We start from the raw sequence: 13,598 nt of genomic DNA, 5'->3' as shown, positions 1-13,598 counted from the left end.
GTCAGCATCAAGGTGTCGTTTTCCAGATTTGTAATGAATCGTGTAGTTATAGTCTTGGAGTTTCAGGGACCAACGTCCGAGTCTTCCTGAAGGGTCTTTTAGGGTGGATAACTAGCATAGGGCGTGATGATCGGTTACAATAGTGAAGTGTGTGCCGTATAGGTAGGGACGGCACTTCGAGATCGCCCACACAACGGCCAAGCACTCGCGTTCAGTTATGGTATAGTTACGTTCACTTTTCGTTAATGTGCGGCTGGCGTAGGCGATTACTCTCTGGACACCGGAAATGTTCTGAGCCAGTACGGCGCCGAGGCCATGGCCACTGGCGTCTGTACGTATCTCAGTGTCAGAGCCAGGAACGAAGTGACTGAGCACTGGGACAGTCGTTAGGGCGGTTTTCAGGGCTTGAAAAGCATTGCTTTGAGGGCGGTTCCATTGGAAAGCGGTGTTGTTACGGAGTAGCGTGTTGAGAGGTTCAACGATGTGGGAGAATCCGGGTATAAATTTTCTGAAGTATGTGCAAAGGCCGAGAAAGGACCGAAGGTCCTTTCTCGGCCTTTGCACATACTTGTGCAGATGGAAATTCAGAAACAGCTTGTAATTTAGATGGGTCAGGGCGAATGCCATCTGCACTAATGATATGACCGAGGACCTGAATTTGGCGAGCTGCAAAGATACATTTTTTTGTGTTCAGTTGCAAATTGGCGGTGAGAAAGCAATTCAGCACTTCTTCTAGCCTGTGCAAGTGCTCGTTGAATGAGGCGGAGAAAACAATTACGTCGTCGAGGTAACAAAGGCAGGTTCGCCACGTGAGACCCCGTAGCACAGTGTCCATCATGCGTTCGAATGTGGCAGGCGCATTGGACAGGCCAAACGGCATGACATTAAACTGGTATAGGCCGGAGGGTGTAACGAAAGCAGTTTTTGGCTTGTCGGCGTCGGCCATGGGTATCTGCCAATAACCGCTTCTAAGGTCCATGGAAGAAAAAAATGATGATCCCTGAAGAGTGTCGAGGGTGTCGTCGATTCTAGGTAAGGGATAGACGTCTTTAGTGGTGATCTTGTTAAGTCGACGGTAATCTACACAAAATCGCCATGATCCGTCTTTTTTCTTGGTGAGAACAACAGGGGCCGACCATGGGCTGGATGAAGGCTCGATTATGTTTCTTTGGAGCATACCTCTGACGTGATCGTCGACGACCTTACGTTCGGTGGGTGAAATTCTATAAGGGCGGCTTCGAATGGGAGATGCTGTGCCGGTGTCAATGTAATGAGAGACTACCGAAGTTTGAGCTAGAGAGCGGCTATTAAAATCGAAGAGTTGTTCATACGAAACAAGAAGCTTTGTTAGGGCTTCCTTCTGGTGAGGAGGCAAGCTAGAGTCTACTATTTTAGCAACTTGCGCGGCGGTGCTTTGGGCAGCTGACGGTAGCCTCATAAATGTAAGTTCGGAGAGCGTTGCAAGCGTGGTATAAGAATGAGATGTTAGAGTGGCCAAACGTGCACCACGGGGAACAATTTGCGACTCAGTAGATGTGTTGGTGACGAAAAGAGAAACTTGTCCTTGAGTTGTCGTGGCGATGCAGTAGGAAAGAATAACTGGCTTTTTTGCGACAAAGTTGGCAATGGGTTCAATGAAACCAGTGGTGCTTTCGAATGGACGGTCCGGCAGGAGTGTGATAGCAATAGCGGAAAGAGGGGGCAAGAGGTAATCGTCGTCGGTGTGAAGCGAAATGGGTGAATTTTCGTACACGTCGTAACTAGTCTGCCGAGTGCTCAAATGAAGTTCGCGGCTGGCGCAGTCAATGAATGCCTCGGTGGCCGACAAAAAATCCCATCCCAAAATAACGTCGACGACACAATTAGCAAGTACAGTAAACAAAATGGTATAGGAAGTGCCTCCGATAGAAATAGGGATGGTGCAGTAGCCAAGAGGTTGCACAAGTTCACTGTTTCCCATCCGTAGAAAATGTCCAGCGGGTGGAGGGGTGAGCACTTTGTGTAAACGGCGGCGAAGCTGATTAGAAATGCAGGATTTTGCAGCACCTGTGTCAACTAATGCTAAAAGTTTTTCTTCTCCAATGCAGACGGTAATAGTTGTAGGGCCAAGGTAAGGAGGATTTAGGACCGGAGACGGTAGCGCAGCCTGACCTCCATTGTTAAGACAGGCTGCGCTGCTTAGTTTGACGACGGAAGTCCGGTAGTAGCGTCAGTGAACGGCGAGACGCAGCGGTTTCGTCGAGGATAGGGGGAGGGTGATCGACCACGTCGGAACTCAGCAGCTGGAAAGGGACGTGTTGCGATGGTCGTCCAAATTGCGGCGGTCACTGGAACTGCCGTGGTTGTCGAAATTTCGGCGCGTGTCGTGGTCGTCAGAATGTGGAGTTTGATTCTGTGGGGTGCGACTGTAGGCTTCAGCATTCATGCGGCATCGGCAGTAGCGGATGATATGACCTGGGGCGTGACAGTAGAAGCATATCGGACGTTGATCTTGAGTGCGCCATTCCTCTGTCCGCTGGGGTGATAGGTAGCGTGTGGATGGAATTGAGACGTTGTGAGAAGTCTGCAGAGCGCAAATGTGTGGTGCTGAGTGCTGTAAAGAGCAGATGGGTGGTGAGGAAGTCGATGGTGCCATGCATGTGGGAGACGACGAAGAAATAGGACGAAGGGCAGCACGAAGTTCGTCTTTGATTACCTGTTCAATCTTAGGCGCCTCGGGTTGCGAGATTGAAGAACTGGCTGAGAGGCGCAGGGATCCCAAGAAATCGCGTAGTTCGTCTTGAATTATTCGCCTGATCAGATTGGGGAGGTCAGTGTCGGCAGTTGTAGTTGAAACTTCAGGGAGCCGTTCAAATCCGGTGTTGGAGATCCGACCACTTTGAAGGTCTTCATAATGCTTGCATTCTGCAATGAGCTGCTGCACGGTCTGAGGTGACCTGGGTGCGACGATTGAAAACAGCTCTTGGGATAATCCTTTGAAGAGGTGCTTGATTTTTTCGTCCTCCGGCATAGCTGCGTTGACACGTCCGCAGAGGCGAAGGACGTCCTCGATGTAGGACGTCGATGTTTCGGAGGGGGCTTGGTACCTCCTGGAGAGTTTGTCCCGCGCTTGTTGTCGTCTGCGTTCAGGTGTACCGAAGACGTCTGCGAAGGCGGTTTTAAACGCATTCCATGAATTAATTTCTTCCTCGTGATTGTCGTACCATTGGAGTGCAGTCCCTTTGAGGAAAAATACGACGTTGGCGATGGTATCGTCCCAACGGTTGTGTTGGCTCACCCGGTCGTAATTTTTGAGCCAGTCCAGAACGTCAGCGTTAGCTGAACCGGTGAAATCCTGGGGGTCACGTTGGCGAGTTTTGACCGTTGAAGTGTTGGTGGGGCGCTGATCTCTTACATTCCCGTTATCGTCGTTCATGGTTGTGACAGTCGACCGTCCGCTGCGCAGCTCCAGGTCGGAATTACCAGATGATCAGGTTGGGGATCGCTGGCGCACCTCCACCAAGTGTTGAGACGTTGATGAAAGAGATTTAATAGAAGATAGGAGGAAAATGCGACCAGTATGAATGGCGGCACAGCATTCAAGAAGCGCCCGTGCCGAGCGCGCGCTTGGTCAAACCCCTGCCTGTCTGTCCGTGCCACTTCTTCTTCCTTACAATATATATATATATATATATATATATATATATATATATATATATATATATATATATATATATATATATATATATATATATATATATATATATATATATATATATATATATATATATATATACATCTTTAAATTTTCGGCACAGGTGTGGTTCACTTCTTAGCAGAAATAGCATTTTGGCGCAAGATATGACAGACTTCTTTCATGGGGCAATTTGGCACAAATGGGACAGCACTTCATTCACCGTGCGTTGGAGTTTCCTTATCACTCCGCGTGTGGCGCAATTTTGTGGCGGAAAACTTTGAACACAGCAATTTAGAAGTTCTTAAAGGACCTGTGCCACAATTTCCGTGCTCTGCCTAAATAATTTAAAAGTTGGTGTGTCGACATTTCTGAAGTAAAAGAGCAAAAAACCGCTTTTCCCTGCATCTCCTAGTTTTTATTTTAAAAATTGGCAAATATTTTGGTTTTCTGCACCTCTCAACTCCTTCACCATCTTCCGAGTCATGTGCGCTGCGACGTGAATGGGGGACGCGTGGGGTTCCGGTGAAATTATCTCTCTAGAGCCATCAGGAGCAGCAAGAACTCATCCGCTCGCGACCACGTGACTACAAGCTGGTGCAGCGCGAACAATATGGTGAAAGGAGGAAAGTCTCATCCGGGTTCAGTCCGCGGCTCTGCCCCCGTCCCCCTCCGGCTTCTGGTGGCTGTTCGCGGTAGCAGATAGAGCTGACGGTTCGGTGGACCTCGGATAGGTGGCGCCACTAAAACTCCGTATAATAAAAGTTTTGTCCATGATACCAGGTTTTTGACGCATTTATATTTATGTTCAAATTAGAACATGTATAGAAAAGTTACGTTTTATCGAGCAGGAATTCGCACAACTTCCTATCTTTTTACAAGTTCCCCATTGACGTCATGCCGCGTGGTTTTCACGGCCGCCGCTCGCGGCTACAGGTCAGGCAATATTCTAACATTCGCCTCGCGATTAGGCGGCGGAATCTCAACATTTCGAAGGAAGGAGGTGTGTTTTCTGTCCTTTGTGACAAGGTAAACAATGTAAAAGGTAGAAGATGCAAGTTCTTTTAACGTTAAAATCGGTGCACAGCTCCTTTAACTTTGTGTTGTGACACTGGCGTGTTGGCAGCCTTGACGCGTCTTTGGAAAGAATAGTGGTTCTGGTTTGGGACGTAGAATAATTTCAAGCAAATGCTTTTGTTTTTATTTTTTTAAAGAAATTAATCAGGATTCGGTGGCAAACTTAATATTATGTGGCACTTGCACCTCGGGAATCGGATACAGGCTATCATTCTGTGTGTGTGTGTGGGGGGGGGGGGGGGGGGAGGATTCTTCTACAAATCCTTTACCCTCCCCCAAAATGACAAACATCCCAGAAAAAAAATGTATCATGCAATCGTTTTTTTGAGGGGGTTAAATATAACTTATTGAGGAAAGAAAAAAATTAGAGCAGGTGTAGGATTTTCAACATGTCTTGTGCGTAGATGAGGGGGGGGGGGGGGGGGCAGTGGCGGTGGAATGGGGAGGGGTGCGGGAAAATTAGTCATTTCTCATAAGCAATAATTATTGAAAAAAGGCCTCCCTTTTTCTATGAATATTTTAGCATCATGCTGCTTTGCTGCCAATATTAAGAATCTGTGGACTCGTGAAGCTCAAATTTTGCGGGGTTTTTTTCACAGCTCCTTAGGCGATAAAGAATGACAGCCGCAGAGTGTGTCTCCTGCTGGACAACTGTTCCGCGCACCACATACCAGACCTGGAGCTAGCAAACGTGGAGCTGCAGTTCTTCCCACCGAACTGTACGTCCCTGATTCAGCCGCTTGACCAGGGCATTATCAACAGTGTGAAGTGTGCGTATCGTAGGCGGCTGATTGATAAGCTCCTTTTCAACCTTCGTTTGAACCGTTCTACAAATGTGGACATCTTCCAAGCACTGGAGAGGCTCTCCGCGTCTTGGAAAGCCATGACAGACGACACCATCCAGAACTGTTTCCGGAAAGCTGGGTTTGAAACACCTGCAGCATCAACAGCCAGTGCTCTTGGGGAAGCAAGCGGAAGTGCTCCCACACAGTATCATCCTTTCCAAGTAAAGATGAGACGCAGTCAAACCGAGAGGCACTTCTGGGAGCATGGCAGTGCCTCTGTGGTGACGGTGTTGTCCCCGACGATGTCACTGTGGACGACTACCTCTACGGGGACTCGTGCGTCGCTTCAATGGAAGAGGTCACTGACGCTTCCATCGTGCAGGATGTGGTCGGGAACTCGACGGAGGCCGATGCTGAAGACACTCCCGAGATCCCGAGCACTCGGGAAGTGCTCGACGCAATGGACGTATTGAGGATGTATACGGCGTCGCACGGGCAACAAGATGCCGTGCAAGCGCTCTGGGCGCTCTGACGCCGTATGACGCCGCTGCTACTGTCGAACAAGGCGCAAGCAAAACTCACGGACTACTTTGCCCCTAAATAAATGTCATTTTCCGTGAGTTTTCATACCCGTAAAATGCATCGGAATTCTTTTGCATGCTAAAGCCAAATTTCGATTTCGCGAAATTTCAATGTAACGAAGTAAATTGCGAATTCTACCGACTTTGTTACATCGAGGTTTAACTGTATACATAGAACTGAGTGCAACATAGGTCCCAAAGGCTTTGCTCGGATTAATAGTTTAGCTCGCCACACTGAAGCCCTTATGCACAATAAGCTTCACAAATACCAGCAGCTTCCCAGGCCATTCTCAAAAGGGTCTTGCCTCAGGCACATCCTAACACGAGGTTAACAAACCCTTAAGGCAATGGCGTAAAGCCTGAAGCAAGGAGGCCATTCAAGTTTAAGCGATATCCGAGAAGCTTGAATCGGGATTCCAGCTTGCTTGGCCACTTAGACTGTGCATACAGAGCCAGACTATTTGGCCTTGCTCTGGAGCCTCTCGTCCAAAGGCCACCGTTCGTCATCACACAAGTGTATTGGTGCGTAGTAAATGATTTTTCTCCAGCTGTGATCTCGAGGCTGGGACAATTATTAGGAAACATTGCTTAATATTTTTCAGAGCAGCTACTCTGTGTTCTGCACCTGAAGGTATATTGGGTTCTAGCTCTTGCTCCAAGCTCCCTTGAACTCGCTCGAGGCGTGCTCTTTGAAGCGTGGTCTAATATGTTTGTAAAAATGTCTTTTTGATACTACTCTTATCTATGAGGGAAGTACAAATGTAACAAACGTTAATCTGTTACCAGAATTTAATCTTGCTTATTAACGAGAAAAACGTTAGCAGTTTTTACTTTTCCATAGTTGTTTCTGTTAGCTGCCGCGGATTTTTGTACTGATGTAACGGCTCGGTCACACCCTTGCAACCGCTTACGACTGAAGAGGCTTAAAAACCGGTCTCAGTTGGTAGTAGTGAAACGCAAGTGTGTGAACGGGCCTGAAGTAGTGTGAAGTACCTTTTTTAAGGATTTTTGTTTTGACATCCTGTACCGTGCTAAGACCTCATTCGAGCAGTTTGCTCAGTGGGGGAGTGGTCGCTGAGTGTGTGTTCACCACAACCCTTCCTGCTACCGGTTGAAACGTCGCTAGTTGAATCCCTTGCGCTGCTCAGCATGTTGTGCTATAAATTGGCATTGTACCCATTTTGAATACAGTATAATGCCTCTTCGGTGCTGCATTGACAAAAGTTTTTTGAAAATTTGGAACTGACTTACATGCTTATACTCGAAATATAAGCATGTAAGTTTTGCCTTCATTCTTTGCACTGGTATCTTCGCAATTGTGTATTTATATGACACATGCCTTGAGATGTCACCTTCCATTGTGTTAGGTCTTTCCGGCACCCTCTTGCTCTGTGTTCATGTTCCTGGCAGTTGTTTTTATGTTATCTGGCCGTCTGCTTCAGAATTTTCTTACCTTAGGTGTTCTTGTATGCTGGAAAATTCCTTTTGCTTGTTTTTGTGTAACACAGGTGGTAGTTTGTTTCTCTACTTCACTATAGACTACTTCCATAAACCCTTACATGCAACGCAGCGCGCGTTGCATTCTGAGAACCAATTGGCCAGGGAGGAGAGTGGCATGGTTTCGGTTACGATCGACACATCGACAAGAGATTATCCACAAAGCGTGGACTATAAACGGCCTTTATGTCATGTTTTCTGGTACAGAGAGCGTCATTTGTGGTCTCTAAACTAACCTAAATGGCCAGATTTCGAAGCTTTAGCACAAGCCCGAGACGTAAAGCTTGTCTTAACACATGCTTGTTGTATTTTTGTACTTGAGCCTTTCTGTTAGCGTTTCGCGGTATGTGGACGAGCCAGTGCTGGGAATCTCGACGCTGCGAAGCTTGGGGATCTTGCTTGTCTATGAATCAACAAGCTGTGTAGCAAGCAATATTATGCATACATCGAGCTCACGCCTTTACATAAGTGTTGTTGATCAGGAAGTATGTTTGTTTCGTGCGTCCATAAATGAAATAAACTTTCTGTACTGCTTTTTTTTTTTAACACGCCTGAGTACGCGACGTAAAACTCGGAGTTGCCATTGAAAAGCTGCATTTGAACAGACTTCTCATCTCTTATCTGTACTGGCCCGTAGCACTGCACGAAGTGAAGTCCCGCCCGCTTGGATTTCACTTATATTCAACATCGCATATGCGCATAAAGTTATCCTGCACTGATATAGGCACATTCGCACATACAAACCGTTTCAAGAAAGCAAAAATCAATCACTTGTCTGAAGAATGTCGCACCGTTCGCCGGAAGTGCGCCGGACGGGCATGAACCCCTATGCGGTGCGCCAAACGAACGGAATTATTCAAAGCGAATTTGACGGTTGCTAATGGCCATAATATTTGTTATGTGTTTGCTTTCTTCCTCATTGAATATGCCGTGGTAATTTCAGGCACACCGTTCAGGCACAGATCTTGGGCGTGAGTAAAAGCTCGTCCAAAAAGGCTTGGCGAGGAGTAGCGGTCGCTTGTCAGGGGCTCCGTCGTAGCTAGCAGGTCTCAATGCTTGCGAAAACTGAATCTTCTATCAGCATAAAATTTGAGTGTGAGATATGTAATGACCCGAGGAAGGCACCATAGTAACTTTTGTGCAGCAGTGAGGTCGAATTCATTGCGTTTCCTTAAAAGTTCATGCGCCAACGCTGGGCTCAACTTTGATACTCCTGTGAGGATGCGGCTTGCATTTTGCCCAATGAAGTAACAAGAAGCGGACGTTTGGCAAACAAAATATGTGTAGGGCTCAAGGTGACCGAATTTCGGTTGTAGCTCTCTCGTACTAGACGGAATTACTGACATTGAGCTCAAAAATGCACTCGTGGGGTGAGGTGACTAAGCCACGTCCAGGGATGGGCAAAATGCATGCAAATATGTATCGAAATACAAATACAAAATACTTCGTCAAAAATGTATTTAATTGCAAATCTAATTACATTTCCAAAAAAAACGTTTAAGTACAAGACACAAATACAACCAAATGTATTTGGTCTCCTCCAAATACTTTTCCAAATACATTCCTCAAAATTTGCGTCAGCGACTTCAGGGCACCTGCAACGGGTTTCTGGGTATCTCATTTTAATTTTGCATCGCACACTCGGGAGTTAGTGTGCGAGGCTCTAGTAACGTAATAGAAATATAATCACAAGAAAATGCAATCAGCTTGGACGTAATAGGTGAGAAAAGTACAGAGCTTCAAGTAGCTTTTTTTTGTCGATTACATCTTGGTATAGGCCAACAAAAAACCGAGACGACCCAAGACGCGCAGCACTAGCTAGAGAATTTTTTATTGTTGCAACTCGCACCAGTTACGAAAATCTCAACGACCCGCGCATTTAGAATGTTTCAGGAAAAAATATGGCTGGAAATCAGGCTGGAAAGCATCATAAGTTGTCACAAGCACATATTTAGCCAGTCTGCCTGTAAACGTCGACTTCGTCACAATTCTTGCCCTGGACTAGCACCGTAATCACAAAGCCATTGAGAGACACTGCATTCGCTGCAGAACGTAGTTTTCTGCCTGCTCTGGACAGTACCTTTAAAATAAAGCCGGAGGAGAAAAAGAAAAAAGCCCCATGGCCGAATAAAGGATGGAGATTATATCTTACAACCACATGCATAAAAACAAAAGTTGTCGTGACAATAATTTTGAGGGATGTATTTTCGCCTGCAAAAATGTATTTAATTACAATTGTATTTGAAATACCCACGTTTTAGTATTTAAATACACACGTCAAATACATTACCCAATTTGTAATTAAATACGAATGCAAAATACACAAAGTATTTGAAATACGTATTTCAAATACTGAACTGAATACTGAAAATACTACTGAAAAAAAATGACATGAATCTATATAAGAACTTATATGAAATATCCAATAACTGATATGCGACATATGAAACTGATAAGAAATATCCAAAAACTGATATGCGATATATGAAACTGATATAAAATACCCAAAAACTGATATGCGACATATAAGAACTGATATGCAACATATGCCAACTGATATGAATGTGTCCAATAAACATATCAGAAATAAATTCATATGAGTTTTTTCAGTATACGACGTGCCGCGCGGGAAAACAAACACATGACTAGGAAGCGCAGTGGAGTGGCTTGATATACTGGCTTTCAGATAATTACAGAATGAGCGTTTCTTTTTTATTAAAAGATTCATCCTCCGAGCCGTTCAAAATACTCTCAGAGGTATGGCATTACTGAAAAATTTTCAGCTAAACATATATGTTCTATATGTTCAGCTGAACATATACATTGAGCGTAATGTATCTACATTGTGGCGTTAGTAAATAAAGATATTTTTTGTAGCACACGAATTGGGCAGTACCTAGCGCTACCTAGCCTGGTGTAACTGATATGCGGCATATGAAACTGATATGAAATAAGTTCTGATATGAAAAAGGTGTTCAATAAACATATCAGAAATAAATTCATATAATCTTTTTCAGTGGGGCGTGTATTTGAAATACTGCCCATCCCTGGCCACATCTTACTACGTTTGCATACGCACACACAATATCCGGTGTTTTGGGAACGAAGGAAAGTGCCCCGGTTTTCGTTTTGTATCGCTCGAGAACGAGTGTATTGTACATTCGTGAAAAGTCAGATAATCAAAAACGCAAGCAGTGCGTTCGGTCGCGACGTGATGGCATGAGATGAAGCTGCTCAGTCGAAACCGAAACTGAGTGGCCAACTAGTTCCTAGAGTGCACTGCGTGGTATTTCGCGGAGCTGGGGCGCGTCAGTTTTGGAAGAAGTGTATTGCATACCTGCCAACCCTTCCGAATTTTTCGTAAAATGTATGAATTTGGACTATTTTGACAATAATACGAATCTTCAAATTTTACAAAAAAAAATTATATAATTTTTTTTGTAAAATATTTGTCGGCGGTACCGTGGGCGGTACCTATCCCCCCCGCAAGAGGGGGATGGTACCGCCCACGGCAGCGTCGTGGTTTTTACTATCTGTCTATCCGGTGGCCACGGATCCGAAACCAATCCAAAGCCCAAAGCCTTTGTTCGTGTGTTTGGCGGCGCACATTGGTTCGGCGTGTGCAGAGTGCAGACCACAGTTTCTCCTACACGGTTTGCCCACTGTAGAATAAGCCTGTAATAATCTTAAACAACATGATCAAGCACCTTGTATCAATAAAAGTCCATTGTAGAACGAATCCTTGATACATTATTCAAACAATCTAAATTATATTAACAACGAAACAACTTAAAAAGATCACAAGTTTCTCATATAACTTTTGAAACTCGGAAAAGCGCCCTCTCACGACGGATGGGGCAACTAACCACTTTTTATCTTTCGGTTTTGTTGTTGCATTCTTAAAGATTGCGGCCCCCATGGTATTTTTGTTCTGGGGCTCCGTGTTCGTTTGCGTTCGCTGGCGTTGCACGTTTTTGTGATCCGCCCAGCAGTGGACAACAATCACAGCTGATCAGTTTAAAGAAGGGAATTTGTTTTTCACAAAAAGGTTTATTTGTACTCTGTATGAAATCGATTCAATGGAGGACACAAATGTAGGCAATGTTACAAAATGCACACGAGGATCGATACAAAATTTTTTCATGTAGCGAGATTATACGTATACATAAAACGCTTTACCGTATCACAAGACATAAAACAGCGAAAACCAAATCGTATGTATACAAATAAACACTGAAGAAGTAACTATGGGGACAGCACTATAGGAACTACGAAATTCTGCAATTTTCGACTTAAATGCACAAAATGCTGACAGACCATAGACAAAGCAGAGCTCAGCTGATGTAGGGATTGTAACCGCCTCAACGCAAATATGATACGTTGCAGCAGTCGCGGAGCATAGAACAAAGCACTGAAGACTAAATTACAAAGCTATACGTAAATGGCAGGAGTTCGGCAATCTTTTTTTTTATGTTGCAGGCATTCGCTGGTTTTGTGCAATACTGCTCCGAGTGCTTATCTGCAATGAAGCGTCCTTAACTCAATTTATTTCTTTGTGCTTGCTTGAGGAGCATATCAGCACTACATGTGCTCCTTAAAGCACGCCCCACCGAGACTGTCCAGATCCAAGAAGCTGAAAAACTTATAGCCTCATTTGTGAAAGTGGTCATCAATTCCCTTTCCTAAAATTTCTGCCCTTGTGCCACAAAAGGAACCACGGTTTCACATGGCCATTTAAGACCTCAAGCCACCAACATCGAATATCATACTCTTTCTCTTTAGCTTGGGCACCTGTGCGATGACTCCAAGCTTCTACGGTGCTTTCTAAGCACACCATAGAACTTGCAATTCACAAGTGATGATAAGTTCCATCAGGGCACTCATTGGCCATGACGGATTGATTGCTGACAAGCGGATACGTCAGGTTGACGCAATTTTCGTGTCCCATGCGTGAGCTGGGGTCGACTGACGTGCTTTGGGTACCATTGACGTGCCTTGGCTACCGTGGATGTATCAAAGTGAAAAGGCGGAGAGCTTTCCAAGGAAAGGAGGTATGAGAGAGCCCGCTATATATTCAAATGTTTGTTCCAAAAAGCTGGTTTTGGCTAGCTATTCGGAATTCATTTCACGGCCCCTTTAAAATAAAGCAGCATAAGGTGCGGACTTATTCTGCGCAGTATCCGCATGCCCCTAGACAAGACCATGACCTGCACCCTGCTCAGCGATTTCATCTGGTGGCAAGTTGCCCAATGAAAAACTACTTCATCCAAGTCCTCCTCACAGTTAGCCTCACCCTACTTTCCCACATTACTGATGCTATTCTGCGTCGGGGCTGTCCCGAAAACTCCCTTTCTGACAAATGACAGAAAAGAAGCCTTCGAGACAGTCTTGGTTCAGACGGTTTGTCATCAAGAAGGAAAGTCAATCAGCCTGCAGCTGTTCCCAGAGCTGCTAAACAGTAGCAATGGCCACTAGCCTAGCCCCATCTGCATGGAGATGGTGGCACATGCCTCCCTTCTACTGTGAGGATCTCCCATGACCGGATGAAGTCCAGCTGTGTTCTCAACCACATATATATATGTGGCACAGGCATGAAAACTGAAGACAAAATGGCATAACTATACATGGCACACAGACGGAAACAGCCTTATAGGAAGTATGATATTGTGCAACTTTCCATTTACGGTCATTTGGTAGAGCACAAATGTGCAATACCGTACAGAATGCTGGTAAAAGTGTTGGAAAGTCGAGCTCAGCTACTGATGTAGGGCATGACGCATGTGGCGCGTTGAAGCGGACTTTTTAAAGGAATAATTTATTTCTTTTAGTTTTACGCGGATTAGGATGATGAAGAGAACATGTGAGAAATTTTTAGGAACAACATCTTTGTGCTCTGGACAACACACACCACAGTGACTGTCCAGATCCCATAAACTGGAAAACGTTCTGTAAAGACCCCGTTTCATGCAAAAGGTTATGAATTTC

At 45.1% G+C, this 13,598-nt stretch overlaps 1 protein-coding gene across 1 annotated transcript; it reads right to left on the bottom strand.

Annotated features, from left to right (window-relative positions):
- Window positions 1-2,275: 2,275 nt before the first annotated feature.
- On the bottom strand, window positions 2,276-12,921 carry LOC120845295. Its single transcript, XM_040217130.1, has 2 exons — window positions 12,907-12,921; window positions 2,276-3,445 (listed from the first exon to the last, which is right to left on the bottom strand). Exons 1-2 carry the CDS (start codon window positions 12,919-12,921, stop codon window positions 2,276-2,278), a joined length of 1,185 nt encoding a protein of 394 aa, XP_040073064.1.
- Between the last annotated feature and the right edge of the window lie 677 nt (window positions 12,922-13,598).

This window comes from Ixodes scapularis, unplaced genomic scaffold (assembly GCF_016920785.2).
Source record: "Ixodes scapularis isolate PalLabHiFi unplaced genomic scaffold, ASM1692078v2 PGA_scaffold6__148_contigs__length_123643588, whole genome shotgun sequence".
In the NCBI taxonomy this organism is placed as follows: domain Eukaryota; kingdom Metazoa; phylum Arthropoda; class Arachnida; order Ixodida; family Ixodidae; genus Ixodes; species Ixodes scapularis.
The sequence above is the reverse complement of the archived record's forward strand: the minus strand, read 5'-3'. Positions and strand labels throughout refer to the sequence as shown.